Source organism: Lethenteron reissneri, chromosome 22 (assembly GCF_015708825.2).
Source record: "Lethenteron reissneri isolate LAM-NWPU_2019-01 chromosome 22, ASM1570882v1, whole genome shotgun sequence".
NCBI classification, from domain to species: Eukaryota; Metazoa; Chordata; class Hyperoartia; order Petromyzontiformes; family Petromyzontidae; genus Lethenteron; species Lethenteron reissneri.
In genome coordinates, this window is record NC_083800.1 from 8,026,368 (window position 1) to 8,045,074 (window position 18,707).

Genomic DNA, 18,707 nt, shown 5'->3' on the forward strand with positions numbered 1-18,707 from the left:
ATTCATTCATTGTACTGAATTACAGCAATAGGCATTGCACAGGGCACCAGCAGTTGAAGCAATACGCCGACAAACTTGACGATAACCCGAGTTCGATTCGCAGCCGTGGTTAACGCCACTTGGCGAGTGATGCTTCAAATCGGTCGGTCCAGTGCGTGCCACCTTCACCAACGCACTTGAAGTGGGAAGAAACCAGAGTAGCCGACGAAATCCCACCACACATATGAAGGGGGTTGACCCTCAGTACTGCCATCTCCTGGCCGGCCATCTCGCAGCCCCACGCCTACAACACCTGGCAAGTTGTGGTGGTCGCCTATCTAACTCATGACTAGGATCAATTGGCTTCTAAGATCCAAAGAGATTGGGTGTGTTTAGGGTTAGTTGAGCGTACATTTTTGTTTCTAATTGCGTGTGAAGTTTTATGCAGCTTAAGTGCAGTAGAGCGAACAATATGTTTCACCACGAGGACTTACAAGCCCTGAGGTGTGGAATTGATGTTTTAAAACAACATTTGTGAGTCCGTTCAAGCAATAGCTTCTTCTACTTGTGTTATAATAGTCATTGCAGTAACGCAACAGCGAATCACAATGGTCACGTACAACCTAAGAAGAGCGGCACAAGCCCTGTATCTAGGCCGAGTGGCCTAGACACGCATTATCCACAGCGGTGTAGCTATTGAGTGTGCAGGCAGTGCAACTGCACCGTGGCGCATGGGCTGGAGGGGGCCCAGCCTCCTGGCTACCAAAATGGAAGGAGAATGAAGAATGAGGCCCCATTTAATTCCCGTTCACCAGGGGGGCCATTGGCAACCAGTCAATGCCACTGCCAATCGCACATTAAACATAGTCACCGAGATGAATATACACCTACGTTAAAAATGTCATTGTCCAGGGTCACACAATGCTCCAATTCATAGCCATCATCACCCACGATGTATCCGCTGGTGTGTGAACGCCTCCCCCCCCCCCAGCATTCTCGAGTTAATATACTTTAATTTGTTTTCTTTTTTTCCAGACACTGGTGCGTTGGATGATTACCGTCAGCAAGGGCTACCGCACTATAACTTACCACAACTGGCGCCATGGCTTCAACGTGGGCCAGACGATGTTTTCGCTGCTGATGGTGAGGACCTCCGTCCTTTTGCCGGAAGACGGCTCTACATTGCCATTGCTTGGACTCTTAACAGCGACAAAAATGCATAATTTACACCCTCGTGTTGTGCTTAAAACAGATATTGTTCTATTTAAAGCTTTCGTGACTGCAGGGATTCATCTTCTTGGTTCTTTCGGTAAAGTCACGTAGAAGGGAAGTAATAAAAAAATTAAAATAAAACATAATAAAATAATTCTCACGACGTTTCGGCCACAACGCAAGTAGCCGTCCTCAGGTGAAACCAGGTCTGTCGAGGCGTCGCCTCGACAGACCTGGTTTTATTTTTATTATTTTATTACTTCCCTTCTACGTGACTTTACCGAAAGAACCAAGAAGATGAAGATATTGTTCTGCTTTGCTTGCAAGAGTACATCACGAGATGCTTGAGACAACAATGAATTGACTTGTAAAAGTCTTTCCACATACGCATTCAATCATGTATACTCATTAGCAATGTAACATTAGCGTGAAGGCTAGCCAGCATTGAAGACACTCTTCTGAAAGGCGGCATTTATTTGCGCGGCGCTCCGCTTGGCCACCTCTGTTCATGAATCGCCGGCGGCTAAACGTCGCGGCGGCTCTTCTTGCCCACGCAGACGGGGAAGCTGAAGAAGTACTTCACGGACCTGGACGCATTCGCCATGGTGGCGGCGGCGTTCTGCCACGACATCGACCACAGGGGAACCAACAACCTCTACCAATTGAAGTAAGGCTGCTGTGGTCCCCGTCTAGCACACGCCCGTGAACCGCGGGGGAAATGGAGACGATAAAAATTAACCCGTAAAAACAAAGTTTTTCACTATAAATCCTTTATATGCGTGGCGGCTAGAGTCCTCTCGTCCTCTGGCTTGAGATGGCTGCCACCTATGGGTCAGATGATTGTCTGCCAGCATTAAGCAATTGGTAATTAAATATTATTATTTTTTTCCCTAAACAGTGTAAAATTTTGGAAAGTTTTTTTCACGAAAATGAATTGTCACGCACAACGAGTCTGTGTGGAAAATGTCAGCTCGATTGGATCACGGGAAGTGGGTTAAAAAACGACCGAAAGATTTGCAGGGTCGTAAGCAAGCAAGCATGCAAGCACGCAAGCACGCAAGCAAGCAAGCGAACTTAATATAAAGGATTTAAAAAGGTGGCAGCGTGCTGGAAAGAAACGAGGAGTAAGAATCGCACACGAGTCGACGATTGCTGCGGAGAGCGAAAACGAGTTGATATTGTGACCATAACTAAAACGATTTTTTATTTTACTCGGTAAGGCCCACTGAGCTATTTAGCTGTTTTCTATTAAGCGACCTGGCCACAAATGATAGCTCAACGAAGCGGCTTATCGCGTGGACATTTATAGCAGCCAAATACTCTGAACGCTTGTCTCTCTAAATGTGGAGGGAAAAACCGGAGGACCCGGAGAAAAATCCACGCAACCACGGGGAGAGAGAGACGCAAACTCCAAATATACAGGCACAGCTCGGTACTCCCAGCATTACTTGCATGTCACGTGACTTTTACGCGCTGCATGTGTGTTTTATACAGCCTATGATAAGACATCTGTGTACCAGTTTTGTTTTCCTTGTTAGATATCACCAGTACGGTATTGCCATCACTGTCTACCGCTGCTACCCTGTGTCTCAAGGGCTTCGTGTAGACAATCAACCAATTCCAACACTTCCTGATACTCACGAGAAATTCGTTAGACAAAGTCTATGTAGGCTGTTAACAATTACAATAACAATTACAGAGTAATACAGTCCTGATTGAGGCCATGGCAAAAAAAACACTGTTTTGTGTCAGCGTCACAATTTTTTTTATTCTTATTTGCAAAAATGTCGTGTTTTATGTGTGTAGTCCGAAACAGAAAACGGTTTAAATGGTAAATATTTACATTCTGTGGAAATTATCTTTAAAACTTGCACTGCACCATTGAGTCACATTTATTATCCATCTGTAAGCAACGTCTGTTAAAGTGCGTGTGCAAGAATCGGTGTGTTTTGATGCGTATGTGTGTTGCACGAAATGGATTTGATTGAAGAGTCAATTATGTTTGCTACCATTCACTGCAATGTGAAAAATATAAAACAAGTTAGGAATGGAATTGAGACTGGATTGTGGCAGTTCATGAAATCGCCAGGGATGAATCGCTCCTGACTGAAGAGTGTTGTTGTTTCTGTTTCCTCTCATACCATTAGCTGCCTCGATATTCATACATTTTTATAATTATTATAATGATGATGATCATTAACGAATTGTATTGATGTACGCTCAACAGAAATAATCTATATAATAATACGCTGCGTATCTTGTCCAAGTCAGATTTCCATGTTGGCCAGCACACTCATATTATGGATTGGTAGACACAGAAGGACAGGCCTTGGTAGCTTACAACATTGTATTCCAAGACATTGGCATAGCTACCGAGTGTGCAGGCGGTGCAACTGCACCGGGGTTCACCAAGAGCCAGCAGAGCTGCAAAATGTAACAGGAGGTCCCCACCCCTGCCAATTCATTTGTTTCACAAGGACCCACGCCAACCAGACCGCGGACACGAAGTTGTTAAAACCCCGTGTTCATACGCCGCCGCTGCGTGCTGTGCCCGTTCGTAGGTCTGCAGCTCCGCTCGCAAGGCTCCACGGGACGTCCATCATGGAGAGACATCACCTGGACTACGCCAAAACCCTGCTCAACGACGAGGTTACTCACGAGCGCGTCGAGCTCGGTTTTTGTTTGTTTGTTTGTGCTTGAGCACCGCTGCCAAATGACACAGCAGCGGCATCACCGCCGCTAATGTGCGCAGACCGGTTAGCGACGAGGGCCAGGCACTGTTCCCACGTTTAACCGCCACCAAAAAAAGAAAGGCGCTGGAACAGGACACAATGCATCCACGACAGAATGAATGCTAAATTATGTCAACGCTCAGGATAGCTAATGGTCTCGTGTTCGAGCTCTGGTCGAGCATCGAGCAGTGATTGAGCAGTGATCGAGCTTAGGATCGTTTTGACGCTGGAAAAAGTCGGTATCATTTATGACGATTCCAATTCCACTGTTCCTTATTTTAGCAAGAAGAACATACCCCACCCCCGCCCCCAAAAAAATCGTATACGGGCAAATCCACGCTCAATTACTCCACATATGGGCCTGAAACTGTAACATAATTTATCATGAATTCTGTCGCGGATTCATTACGTCCCCTTGCAGTGCCACTGAATTAGCAATCGCGCTCCATTGAGTTTGGCAGCGGCACTGACGACCGGCGCATTCGCGTCGTCCTCTTTTGCAGACTCTGAACATCTTCCAGAACCTGAACCGTCGGCAGTATGATACTGTCCTCCACCTGATGGAAGTCGCCATCATTGCCACCGACTTGGCTCTTTATTTCAAGTAAGGGATCGGTCTGCGTGCACACACCAACTCGTCACGCACTGCCGTGGAGGATTATAGGAAATTAGCCCTTTTGCCCGTCCTAGGACGACGGAAGCTGTAATGTTTACGAAAAAAATGAGCAGAGTATAATTGTATCTTGTGTAAATTGAATGGCAGTAGATATTGCACGAAAGTGTGTCATCAAACACTTCACTGCATTTCACTGTAGCACTGTATTGATGGCAGTGAATCTGGCACAAAACGAAGTCATCAAACACCTCACTTCATGTCACTGTAGCACTGTATATAACTGACCTTAAATTTGTTCAAATTCACTGCTTTGGTCGCGAAAGCCTACGTGTTAAACATACTTTATTCTCTTCTGCTTTCGGTCGCTCGGGTTGAAATTAAACTTGCACTGCACCATCACCGAGATATGTCTATTTTACCATAATGTAGAAGCATAAATTAGACTTACCTTTTGTCTCAAGTGCTGAAGAAATAAATAAAGACACCAAATCCACTTTGTTGCTGCGTATAATTATTTATTAGATTCACTTTCAATAAAGAAACGTGAAACTTAAAGCGAATTTGCGAAAAAAAATATTATTTCCACTCGACTTTCTTCTGGGTGAGTGTAAAAATCCACCCGCTCATGAATATTAATGACGAGGGGGGGAGGGGTGCGGCATGTGGAGTGACGTCACGCGCGTTACACACATACAGACATTCTTGGCTCATTATAGTAGTAATTAAATAATAGTCAAGGCGGACGAACGTCCGTCTTTCTGCATAAAATTAAATAGGTTTTTCATCCCGTAAGCCTATGAGTCTTTTTTTTTAAACCGATGCTTACAATGTGTGGCACATTAGGAATGGATCACTCTTTTAATTATATCCTTGTGCAGCAAGGGAGTAAAGTGTGGTTCTGTGAAAGTCCTGATGTGCTGTGCAGTGCATCAATGCATGTGTGTACAGCAGCATGTGATGACTGAGTTGGGCCTGTAGGTGGCTGGCAGGGTTAATGAGTAACCGCACGTGTAAACCAGCCACATGGTTAATGGCGACTCGGAAGAAATGCTGTTCGTGACACGTGCTGTTGCATTTTACATAGTGACGGTGCTTTTCTTCACAAGATTGCTATTAACCACAATAAATGTGCTTGCCCTCGATTTGGAGCACCTGCCCACGTCCTTCATTTCGAGTGTGCAACAAATGCCATTTGTTTAAGCAGATAAACTCTGGGTAGGCTTTGACTTTCACAATCAGCCTGTTGAACCAATGCCCCTGGGTTGTCTGACGTTATAGGCAAGAGCACTCCACGAACACGGTCGGGCCCATTTGTCAACAATCATTATGCGCCGTCTTGGAGGGCTACCTCCGATGTTTTTTTTCACCTGCCGTTGGACCACAGGTCCGGGAACCATTGCACTCACGCTATACTCTTCACTACAAGGCGCGTGTACAACGTGCGTGTTTTATTTCTCTGGCTTTTAACCCGCAGGAAGCGAGCGATGTTTGTGAAGATAGTGGACCACTGCGAGACACTGGGGAACGAGGCTGAAGCCATCAAGTACATCACCTGCGACCCCACCAAGAAGGAGATCATCATGTAAAGCGACAGATGTGGCCTGCGACGCAGCAACTTACGGGAAACGAAATTCGTGCCACCGTCCCAGTCACGCAGATCTCGGTGGGACTCGGACAGAGTCAATTCAGCCCCTTTCCGCTAAGTATTATAATTTTTCATTCCTGCCAGTCTGATGGAGGAAAAACATTTTTAGCAGTTGCCCACCAGGTAGCCCTGGCGACGAAGAGGGTTCTTTTAGCGACGGCAATTTTCTGTTGTCAAATTATCACGACACGTCGAGTCATAATACAAGGGGTTTAAGGTATTAAGTTAAAACGAGATCTTTCAAGCTCAAGACGTCATCATAGTCGAAGCCGCTGATGCCATCACCACCACTGCCACTGGCACGTTAGGGGCCATCCAATTAGTGCGTACGCATGGAGGGGGGAGGGGGGGTTAATGTGTAGCTTGCGTATGGGGGGTCTACTGACAATGTATGTAGGGGAGGGGGGGAAGCCTCGATAATAATTTGTCTACATTGGCCTTCAGATGAGTTAGATAGTCCGGGCGGTGGACTATCTGTTTGCTTAAACACATTAATATTATTAATCCTTGATCGTTTGTGCGTGGATTAAATATCGGCCGTTCTATAGGATTCGGGTTTGGGGGGTGCGTCAGGCGTACGTACGCAGGTGGTGGGGGGGGGTATAAAAAGTACGCGTGCGTACAGGGAGGGGTCAAGTTTTGATAGATTTTTGCGTACAGTACACGTGGCACACACACAACGTCCCACGTCCGACCGTATAGCCGCTTGTGAGTGAATGCAAACCACGTAGCACTGTGCATTTTGCGTAGAAATCGGTTAGCGGCGTATGCAGCGCGAAATCGAACAAACCGTACCGGTTTAGCGCGAGGTAACCCCGTCCGCTAAATGCCATTCGCAGGGCGATGATGATGACCGCCTGCGACCTGTCAGCCATCACCAAGCCTTGGGAAGTGCAGAGCAAGGTAAGACAAGATTGTAGATGTCGTGGCTTGGCTCTCCAACACACAACCGGCGTGCTGTGCTAGCGACGAATTGGCCACGTTCTGTTTACGTGACAACCCTTGCCCGTTGGCTGTGGCGGGTGGTGGCGGGTTTTAACGACACATTTATATATTTACGCAATCTAACCCAAAAAAACCTCTTATGGATGACATGAGATGTTAGTATTCCCAGTTTTCTGTTTGTTACAAGCGTCTTGTCAAACTAGCTCAGGGCTTGGCGACCTTCATCTCCGGAGCCGCACGCGGTTGCTCTTTGAGGGGCTGGCTTCGTGACGGCCATTTATTGAGGAGCACCGTTCCCGTATTCACGTGCATTGCGGCTCCTAAAATATAGTTTTTTTAATACAGAATTCGAAAAAAATGTCTCTTCTTGTTATTTTGGCTGCTGACTCCATAAACGAGCTCCGACGTTCTAGATCCATCCTCCATGTCGGTCTGCTTTTAAATCTGCCCTCAAAACGTGGCTCTTTCACAATAAATTTTCATAATGAGCATGGGTCATGAGAAGCGGATGCGTAGGACATTTTTGAATGCGGCACGATTAATATTTTGAGTGTTGCACGACGCATGATGGGCTTATTGCAAGGCTTATACAAAGGGGATATATGGTAAATGGCCGCATGCTGTATCATTGCTACATCAGTGGGATGTGATGTCTAATGTGTGTTTATTGTAAGGCTTATGAAGAGAGGATGTGTGGAAATTGGTTGAATGACGTGTGAATGATATGCGAGTGTGATGACGCAATACGTTTGGGCTTATTGTACGGCTTATGAAGAGAGATGTTTATTGACTGGTTTAATGCTCTGTCCTTTATCGAGTGCAGTGTCATGGTGTTTGTGTATAGGGTTCATGAAAAAATAAGCATAGCCTTTAACATTTATAGCAATAAAATAGGTGTTAAAAATGTTCAAACACCAAATATGTATCTATTGCAGGGCATCAAGTCTGCATTAACGACACACACTTGTGGCAAAATATGCAAACAAAACATGCTCTGAAAATTATTAAAAATATATGCGTTGAACATCTTAACAGCTGTTTTATTATTCATATTCTTTGGGTCTTTCGGTAAAGCCACGTAGATAGAACAAATAATAAAAAATAATAACAATATCACGACGTTTCGATCGCAACACAAGCAATCGTCATCAGGTGAAAAATATAGCGGGAGAGCTGCTGACAATATATCGCGGGAGCGCTGCTAAGGCAGGGAGTTATAAGGGTTTGAGATGGGTGTAGCCCAAGGGTCAGTGCAGAGCCGGCCCAGCCACTAAGCGACCCTTGCAATTGCAAAGGGCCCCGTGGCCAGCAGAGGGCCCCCTAGAGTCACTGCTAGCTAGTGGGTGAAAAAAATCATACATCAAAGGGGCCTCCAACCAAATTTTGCTTAGGGCCCCCAAAGGTCTAGGGCCGGTTCTGGGTCAGTGGGTGGGGTAAAGCCTATTCTCGTTTTCCGTTATCTTGATACTGGCAAAAAGGTCCCATAGATGTGTATCGGGTTATTGTAAGGCGCCTTGGAGTGCCGCTTCAATGAAAGGTGCAAAATAAGTTTGACTTCCGATTATTGTTGTACAAACACATTAACTTCCTCATATTATACGGAATACATTCAAGTTCAGGCTGCTATCTAATGGTGAGATTAATTCCACAAGTTCAGAAACGTTTGGGTACATTCACAGTTACTTTGAACAACAACAAAATACGAGAAAATAACCGAAAACAAGGCTTTTTACAGTTATACTTGTGGAAATAACATGAGGCCACGAAAATGAGAATTTAAATAGCATGCATACTCCATGATGCAGGTTTTATTGGGTTAGATCGCGTAAATACATAAATGTGTCATTAAACCCGCCACCACTCAACACAGCCAATTAGTAAGGTTTGTAACGTGGTACAGCACCCGGTGTGTTGGAGAGCAAAGCCATAACATTTACAATCTGAGTACGACGTTTCGCCAGTAATTACAACTAGCTTCATCAGGCGACAGCCAGATTTGTGGAGTAATCCTCCCGTTTAGTTCCTTAAATAGATGGCAGGATGTGATGGCATCCTGAGCGAAGTGGGGGGGGAGAGATTAATGAATGCATATAAATGACGATCATCTATCCGTTGTCTTAACCACATTACTAGACATTTATTTTGACTGGATTCTAAAAAGCCCCATTCAGTTGAGTATAAAGTTTACGTAACGTCTCCTTCGTAATGGGCTGGTGACGAAGTCTAATTTCCTCCCGAAATAAACAGACATGCGTGCAACCACGTGGCCATGGCGGAGGGGCGGCCCTTATCTACCAGTGGATGTAACAATGTGTGCGTCTCGCCGTCCCCATGCCCCAGGTAGCACTGCTGGTCGCCGCCGAGTTCTGGGAGCAGGGAGACCTGGAGCGCACGGTCCTGCAGCAGAACCCCATCGTAAGCACCCGCAGTGGCTACACGGGCGGGGAGATGCGAGGTGGCGAGAGGGGCGTGGAAGTGGCTAAAGGCTCTTGGAGCTGTGAGATGACTCGAGGGCCGTGGAGTTGCAAGATGCCATTTTTAAGTGAACATTTGCGGGGGGGTGAGGTGTTATCATGCTGTAGGTGTGTGTGTGTGATCAGATTTGTTAATTTCCTGCACACCGGGCACTGGTTTTGGGTGTGCCTCAGTTTTCAAAGAGTCTTCTGGAAATTCCTGCATTGCGATGCATGAGTTTTTGGATTCACGTGGGATGAAAGCAGAGTGTGGAAAAACCCCAACCCAATTGAGTGGATATCACTGAAAGCTCCACACAGATACAAATCAAATCGACAGACTCGAGCTAGTGAGTGAACTAAATATATCTGTGGACCAAACCCATTGCTGCACAGCCATCTCACAGCCCTCACAAACAAAGGTGACAGATCATTAGTTGACATATCCTTGTCTGTATAGATATTGGTGCTCTAGTCACTCTATATCTGTTAATGTTTCTGTAACTTAATTTTGTAATTGTACCGTGATCAGTTTTTGTACGAGCCGATTTGCGTTGAAGGGAATGTAATATGTAACTTTTATTTAACATTGATTCATGTTTGTGCAATATTTTCGATGTATCGTCTGGTAGCTGTTGTTTGGTCTTTGTGTCGATTTCTATTTGCCTCATCGTTGTTCTTTATTTGTTTTGTTTTTGTCAATTTGGTGACCCAGGTCACTCTTGCACACGAGACTATATATCTTGGCCTCTCGAGTTCTCACCTGGTTGAACAAATTCAACGGATCTGAAGTATCGATTTAATTGGGAATGCCGTAAACGACCCTTTGCACTGCAGAACAAAACACCGCGCCATTGCTCTTTCGTGTGTAGTACACACGTGCCCTCACACGTGCCCCCAAACGTGCCCACACACGTGCCCTCACACGTGCCCAAACATGTGCCATGGACACGTGCCCTCACACGTGCCCACACACGTGCTTCCAAACGTGTCCTCATACACGTGCCGTGGACACTTGCCCCCACGTGCCGCTCATGTCATTTAGACATTACGACTCAAAACACGTTGAGCCATGTTCTTTGCAGCACACAGGAAGAGAGAGAGACCACTCTGCGGTTTTGAAGGCCACGGCGTTTGTGTTGTTATTGACGACCGCGCCGAGCGTTGTTGTGATGCGTGCTTGTGCACCACTTCCACGGAGGCTTCACCAGATAATCAAAGTGAAACACGGAGGCTTTCGATACCAATATTATGCATAATAAGGTGCGTTTTGTTGGAGTTGGGTTTACGAAACGTTTACATTTACGCGTTCTAACCAAAAAAAGTTGTCATCACCAAATAACTTGTTTAATTTAGATGCTGGCAGTCGAATAAGAAACACTTCCCTGCAGCGTGAAGTGATTTCTGAGTTGTAAATTGTTCAGCTAAACAGTGGTGTAAAATTGTCTCTTCATGCCATATTTTACGAATTAGACGTTAACGTTTCAATTGCAAACAATTAACAGTTCGGGTGTGCTCATGTGATTCACGATTGTTATTCTTAGGTTTTTTCGGTAAAGTCAGGTAGGTAAAAAATTAAAATTAATAAAAGTAAAATAAAAATAAAATATAAAACCACGACGTTTCGGAGGCAACACAAGCTTCCGTCTTCGGGTGGAACCGTCACAGCAATTGTGCTGTGATTTAACTTTTATTAATTTAAATTTTTTACCTACGTGACTTTACCGAAAAAACCTAAGAATATTAATCTTTGCAGTCACGAAAGCTTCAAATCTAGAATTCACGATTGTGTTTATACCACCCCAGTTTTCCACATTACCCCCTCCATTTGACACATGCTTCCAGAAACAACAGCCGCAGAGGAGGAAAAGGGGCTCGATGGTTATTGTTGGCAATGCAGGCTGGACATTCTTAGAAGTGCTATTTATATGAACATTTTTCCCCCTCTTTGCGTTATTTTTTTGTATTCATCAGCCCATGATGGACAGAAACAAGGCAGTTGAACTTCCCAAGCTGCAGTGCGGTTTCATCGATTTCGTCTGCACCTTTGTGTACAAGGCAAGAGATCGCTTTATAATGATTTCCGGCTTTGCCTGGAATCATTTATGGTTTAGCTTCGCCTGTCTGTCGTAATTCCCATTCCTCTGTCGATCTCGGTCCTCATGCCCGTTCGTCTGTCCATCCGTTCGTCCGTCATCATTTTGTCGTCATTTCGCGCTTGCAGAAGTCATGACATTGGCCCGAGTGGCAGTGTTGTGAGCATGTGGCGGCTCTCGATCAGCAGGATGCGAGTTCACGTCACGTTAGTGGGGCTCGACTCAACCCTTTATTGCCAAAATTGAGTACACATTCTTAATTATGGAGCTTTCGTGACTGCAGGAATTATTCTTTGGTTCTTTCGGTTAAGTCACGTCTAAAAAAAAAAAACAACAACAAAACTCAACGTCCTCTTCAATAACATTGTGGCTTCAAGAGAAAATATATATAATAGGTGATATTTCTTGAAATGGCCCTTATTCAAAGAACATTAAGACGGGCTATTGGTTGAAACGTTACCTATTATATATTGTTTCCTGTTATCGACAGATATGTTGAGTTTGTGTTTTGATTAACTACAAGCTTTACTACCCGGCTTGGATTCTTGTCTTGGATTAATGCACGGCCTACGCGAAGGGTGGGGGGGGGGGATGCGTGACGTCAGCAGGCACACTGCGTGACGCTTCCGCATGCGGGTGACATCACAGATGTGACGTCACCGCTCACTTGCCGTGCAAAATATATCCATTATTGCCCCCCCCCCCCCCCCCCCCCCAAATACAAAAGTCTATTTTTATACGTTTTGCATTGTGTACAGTCTGGAAACTACCCACATGCCAAATTTCAAGTTTGTTGCATGTTGGGAAATATGCTAAACATTTCGAACAGACACACATATTCACAAATTTCCCTTTTTTAAATCTTTTATATTAAGTTCACTTGCTTGCTTGCTTGCGTGCTTACGACCGTGCAAATCTTTCGGTCGTATTTTAACCCACTTCCCGTGATCCAATCGAGCTGACATTTTGTACACAGACTCGTTGTGCGTGACAATTTATTTTCGTGAAATTTTTTTTCCATAACTTTACACTTTTTAGGAAGTTTTTTTAAATATTTAATTACCAATTGCTTAATGGTGGCAGGCAATCATCTGACCCATAGGTGGCAGCCATCTCAAGCCAGAGGACGAGAGGACTCTAGCCGCCACGCATATAAAGGATTTATAGTGAAAAACTTTGTTTTTACGGGTTAATTTTTATATATATAGATGCTTGTGCACTGCTGCAGCAGGAGGAGCAGCCAAAGCAACATCACCAAATAATGTGTTCAGCGTCGGAATAATGACATGTTCACGGCGGTTCTATGTTGCATTGTAGACGTCCTCGCGAACAAAGTTCTCTCCGCGGTCCACCCCCCCTCCCCTTCCACCGCCCTCCGATTTTTGCACGCCGCAGGAATTCTCGAGGTTCCACCCGGAGATAACGCCCATGTACGCCGGGCTGCAGAACAACCGCGTGCACTGGAAAGCGCTCGCGGACGAGTACGACGCCAAGTGCAAGCTGCTGGAGGAGGCGAAGCAGAAACAGACGGAGGCCGCCGTGCAAGGTGATGAAGCCGCCCCCCCCACCGCCTCCCCACCGCCCCCCCTTTCCCCCCCGCTCCCCCGCCCCCCACTCCCCAACCCTTGTTGCTATTGCTGGAAGGGGCGGTCGAGATAGGGCAGCGGTCTTCACTCATTTTCAGCGGCAGGTGGGGGTGGGTGCAGGCGCTTTTGCCGGTAAGACATCAGCGTGAGGGCTGCCAAACATTTGAAACAATTGGGTTTGAAAGCAGCACGATGATGTGGTGTTTTTCACGTTTGTGTATTTAATTATCGGGGGGGGGGCGCAGGAAGACCACCAGGGGTCACCAGGGGTCACCAGTGGGCCTTGCAATGAAGAACACTGGAATAGGGGATTCATTCCTGTCAGGTCCTATCACGCTCAACGACCACATGGGTTGGACTAGATGACGCCAAAAGAGACTAGGCTCTAAGGAAAGCTGTCTCGGGTGTGGACCAATCAACTTCAAGGACAGTGCACATTATCAGAGTTATGGTTTTGTTTGCATTATGACTGCAGGTATTGTGGTCTATGTAAACATGACTCCTTGTAAAAAAAGGTGTCAGTTTTGTTGCCAGATAGAAGGGTAAAAAACCAATTATCATATTTTTTACTGGCAAATGAGGTTCCAATCAGGGTTGCGATTTCCGCATGGAAAATGCGGAAGGAGGGTTCAAATTTTCCCGCATTTTTGCTAAAGTCAACCGCAAACGGTGGAAAGACTACTCCTATGACCGCGCGCTTTTAACAACACGTTAATGCGTTCTATTGGAAAGGATACATGCAAGGCCCAGCATCACGTAGGGCTTTGAGTTACTGATTTGAATGAATATATGATTTCCGCATTTCCGCACAAGAACCACATACTTTATTCAAATGCGGAGCCGTGATTACGAGCACATGTACTTTCACTTCTTCGCATTCTTCCAGCGCTTCATGTCGTCTTCGGCGTGAAAGATGCTGAGTTTTGGCTTGTCGCAGGCGCAAACTATAAGCGCGTTCAACTGCTTGCACGAGAGGAGCAACCACTCCTCAGGCATGATGTTGTTTTGCAGAGAGAAAGCCCTCTCACAGCCGACCGACCTGTGCGCCAAAGTTTTAATCGTTAGCAGTAAAGTGTATATATTCGCAGGAGGTATAAAGTAGCTACGACAGAGGCAAATGAGCGTACGCTGGACGAGGATATTACCTGAGCGGAAACGCGTGTGTATCTGAGCGTATCGAAAACAGCGTGGGTATCTGAGCGCTTGGCCAAAATTACCAGTGGATTTCCCAACGCGCTGCAATCTGAGCGACGATGAATAGTTTTGCATATCGACAGAATATGAATAAAGAAAATGCTACAGTTTTTTGTTTTTCCTTTGTCGCTACGAGTACTGCGAGGGCTCCGAATGGCAGACGCTAGGAGACATCATGGGGCTGGGCAAAAGGGCCTGAGCACAGCGCCGGGGGTTGCGTCGATCCGGAAAGATGCAACCGTAGGGATTCCTATCGGCGACAAACATGTCAACGGTGGCGTCGTGTACTTGTGGCAAGTGTGCTTCATCGACGGCATCGACAAGTACTTCGACGCACAAGAGCTCGCGGCTCTCATTGATTTTTTCACAGTTCGTGCGCACCAACAACGCTGTCTGAATGCAGGAATCCATAGTTCATATATACATATCGTTTTTTCCAGAAGTCAGCAGAGCCAAATGGGCATACGCAAGATATGTGCGCCAACCGCGCGAGTACGGCACCGAGAAAGGCGGGAATCGAAGTCACGATTTGCGGAAGTCTTCACAGGAATCACCGCAAATTGCGGAAATTTGTGCGGAAGAGGGTCACAGAAACTACCGCAAAATGCGGTCGAAAACAGCATGTTTGCGGAAATTGGTGCGGAAATCGCAACCCTGGTTCCAATGGTTATTTTCTTACGAACCGTTGTTCCGCACTTTTGTTTTATCAGGCAAAGCGGTGACCAACGGCGGCTGCGAAGAACCCCCCAAGTCGAAGAGTTGCGTGATCGTGTGAAACCGCCGGGGCGTCTCGCCGCCAACCTGCAACGAACTGAATCCCCTAAACCTGCAGCAGTGTGTGTGTGTGTGTGCTTCACACTCTGCGGCTGCAGAAACAACCTCCCGTAAACCTTTGCTGCTTCAGGGGTGGGGAAACTACAGCCCAATAGACCAACTACGACCCATGACTTCACGTCATACTGCCCGCGGCCACATGAAGCCTACCGCTTCAAAACGGCCCGCAAACAAATATTCGTTCGCGTCAATGAGGGCATCTTAGCAGCACTAAAATCGCGGACCAGAGGGGAACACCTTCAACCCGGCAACAACAACTGTGTTCCTAAGTTTCACGCGCGTAGGTCACCCATAGTCTTGAACGAATAAATTATAAGGTCGCACTACTTACACACATTAGTGCTTGCCACAAATGAGCCACGAAACCTTGCCGATCTCGTCAGCGAACATAAACCGTCACGCAAACTTCCGGTCATCCTCGCAGCGGCTGTTGGCTCGTCAAACAAAGACGGTCACAGCACCGCACGCTTTCAGATGCGCTTCTGCGGAGCGTCTGGAACGTTCTTCCTTCCGTTATTAGGAAGCCGCTGGAACCATGGTCTATTAAATCTAGATTGAAATCTCATTTCTTTAAAACTCCTTTTCATGTTCAGTTTGTTGTCCTTCCCCCGCACCACCGATTAGCACGCACCGTGAAAAAAGTTTAATGCACATACTTCATAGGTATAGGTAGCTCTGGGCACAGGTAATGCGTTCATTCCGAGCCTGATCTGTGGCACGCCGAAGGTGATTTGAAAAGACCTTGTTCCGCCGTCGGTAAGGAAAGGATGTCTTACCGCTGCCTGACTTAATACACATCAGCAATGAAGTAACAGCAGCTGCGGAGGCACATATGTACGTTATCATCCGCTCTCCGATAAATCAAGTCAATCTTGTTTAACGGGTCACAAATTGAAGTTTGAAATACTAAAATAAAATGCGATTCTAAGCTTGCGGCAATGGTGGCCACCCACAGATGCTCAATGAATAAAAAAAACAGAAGCATAGAAAGTGCACATTCACCGACAGCAGGACATTTATGGGAGTGCTTTTATAGGGATAAAGCATGTATTAGGGTCTTCCTCCGTTTGATGTCGGTTGTCCGATGTTATCTTTAGTTAATTCAGGAAGAATGCGGTCTGCGCCATTTAGTTCCAGAGGAAGCTCCCTGCACGTGGAGTAAAAAGTCAGAAATTGTGCGGAACGACGCGCGGTACGACCGTCAAACGCATCGAAGACAGCCGTGCTAAAAAAAACCCTAGTCATGTCTCATGGCGTCGATGAGTACGGTTGGCTACGTACTGTGCAAAAGAAGTTCATCATACGTTGTTGGAGAAAACTTCTTCCAGAATATCCCATGACCAGCGGTGAGGCAAACCTCCGAAGGCGATGCATCTCAGGCATTTCTCCACCGAGTGAGAAGTGAACCATCGACACTCACCGCCTTTAGGAACAACACTTTTGAGATAAAGTTGAAAAAAATACTTTTGGTCACAGACACTCCAGTTCCCCGGAGAATAGAGCAATCCTCCATGCGTCCCGGACTAAACAAAACCAAACTGATTTGGCGTAAACACAGTCTTGCGCGAACCCTGCAAAGTGTGCTGTCTTAATTGCCTGTTCTAGTCAGTGATGGATCCAGGGGTTGGGGTGGCAGCGGGGAGGGTGGGGACGAGAGTGCACCCCCCCCCCCTTCGCCACCCCCTTGAGACCCCAATATTTTTTAATTCTACCGATATTCGCTAGAGAATACAATACATTATTAGCATTATTAATGTAGGGCCCTATTCAAAGAGCGAGAAACGTTGGGGCTGCCCCCATGGGGAGATTCTCGGGTCGGCCTCTGGTTCTGGTTCCACGATCCCTGCTGACCGAGATCTGAAAACCACTGCGATGAAATCTCACGTAAAAAGAGTTACGCTTCCCAAATGTATGTACCAGGTAACAATCCCGAACACCCACCACACCCCTTATAAAGCCACGTGGATTTTGTATTCCCTTTGTTTATTGCGTGAGGCACAGGTTTCGGTTTACTTGCAACTGCATCTAAAAATCGGCTGGGTTTTTGTATTGTTGTTTTGATTAGGTGTGTGCGTGTGTTAGAATCGACTACAAGTTTGCTGCTTCTGGGGGTGCTGATTCAGGACTACACGTCTGAACGATTGAAATGCGGCAGTTGGAACTTTAGGGGAAACAAAATAGCCAAAGGTTGCTTTTTTTTTAGGATGCTATAATTCCCGCAGCAGCGCTTTGGGCATGTCGAGAGACACGGGCTCACGCGAGCAGAGCAGGGGATGCACTTTTCGAAATCGGCCTGTCACTTCCATCGCAATTCATCGCATGTCACATGCGATAAACGTGTACGCGTTATGTAAAGGGTTTCAAGAGGCTGTGTTCGGTTGAGGTTCACATCGTTGGAAATGAAAACGCAAATCAGTTTACGCTCGAATACTCTGTGGGTGCCATGCGATACGGAACACTTTGTGACGGCTGTAACAAGAGCTGCATTTCACATCGAGAGCCTGTTTGAAAGGCTGGAATTAAATGCCACATTTGTAATGTGCAACGATTATTATACCATGCTTACAACTGGGTGTTGGGGTTAGTGTCATGTGTTACATTGGTTCGACAAGGCTAGGACCAAACAGATGGCATGAGAAAGTAAAACCATACTGAAAGAAAACCGAGTGACTTTCACGCATTGGGAAAGTGGTCTTAAAACGAAGGTTTTAGTCCAAAAAATTATTCATGTTACGTGCACAGAAAGATTATTTTGTAACAAAACATAAGGGGGGGGGGGCTACACACACTTGGAAGGGCAACCTATATTCCTGAATATTGTCTGCCTAAGGGAAATGGATATTCTTTCCCAGAAGGAGAACATAGGATAGACATACCTCCTCTGATACCGGCGTGGATCGGATTGGCCCAAACTCTGCTGCACACCGACGATTGCGCTGGCTCCGACCCGAGCCACTGGGACGCAAAGCTGCACCGACACCGTTGACGTGGCTGCAAGTCGCCATCATCGCCGCCGTATCGTGCGCACTGCTTAGTTCACTATTGTGAAAAAAAATATGAATAGGTTTTACCCTTACTGGTAATACAACAGGTGTTAAGGTGTTCAAACAACAAAGAGATACCTTTCGCAAGGAATCAAGTCGAGCATCAACCACACGTATTTGCGGTGAACATACAAACAAACATGCTTTGATAATACAGGGTTTTTAAAAGGAGGGACCCGATTTGAAATCGCTATATCTCTGCAACCACGAACCGCCCATGAATGAAACTCTTACCACTTTAAAGGGCGGGGCATAGAGAGGGCGGGGCATAGAGAGGGCGGGGCATAGCGAGGGCGGGGCATAGAGAGGGCGGGACAAATTCCAAGAGATCCGACCTTGTATATATACTGGTTGAGGAGGGAGGAGCCAAT

General features: G+C 46.2%; 1 protein-coding gene across 1 annotated transcript in view; it reads left to right on the plus strand.

Moving 5' to 3' along the window:
* The window catches only part of LOC133345593 (cone cGMP-specific 3',5'-cyclic phosphodiesterase subunit alpha'-like), a 38,820-nt gene extending 20,235 nt beyond the window's left edge, over nucleotides 1-18,585 (plus strand). The window contains exons 13-22 of the mRNA XM_061556501.1: nucleotides 1,015-1,122; nucleotides 1,749-1,858; nucleotides 3,753-3,840; nucleotides 4,427-4,527; nucleotides 6,014-6,121; nucleotides 7,024-7,087; nucleotides 9,470-9,544; nucleotides 11,557-11,640; nucleotides 13,074-13,224; nucleotides 15,169-18,585. Of these exons, the coding sequence (XP_061412485.1) occupies nucleotides 1,015-1,122; nucleotides 1,749-1,858; nucleotides 3,753-3,840; nucleotides 4,427-4,527; nucleotides 6,014-6,121; nucleotides 7,024-7,087; nucleotides 9,470-9,544; nucleotides 11,557-11,640; nucleotides 13,074-13,224; nucleotides 15,169-15,233 (954 nt within the window). The 3' untranslated portion in view covers nucleotides 15,234-18,585. The remainder of the gene's footprint in view (nucleotides 1-1,014; nucleotides 1,123-1,748; nucleotides 1,859-3,752; nucleotides 3,841-4,426; nucleotides 4,528-6,013; nucleotides 6,122-7,023; nucleotides 7,088-9,469; nucleotides 9,545-11,556; nucleotides 11,641-13,073; nucleotides 13,225-15,168) is intronic.
* Nucleotides 18,586-18,707: the final 122 nt, after the last annotated feature.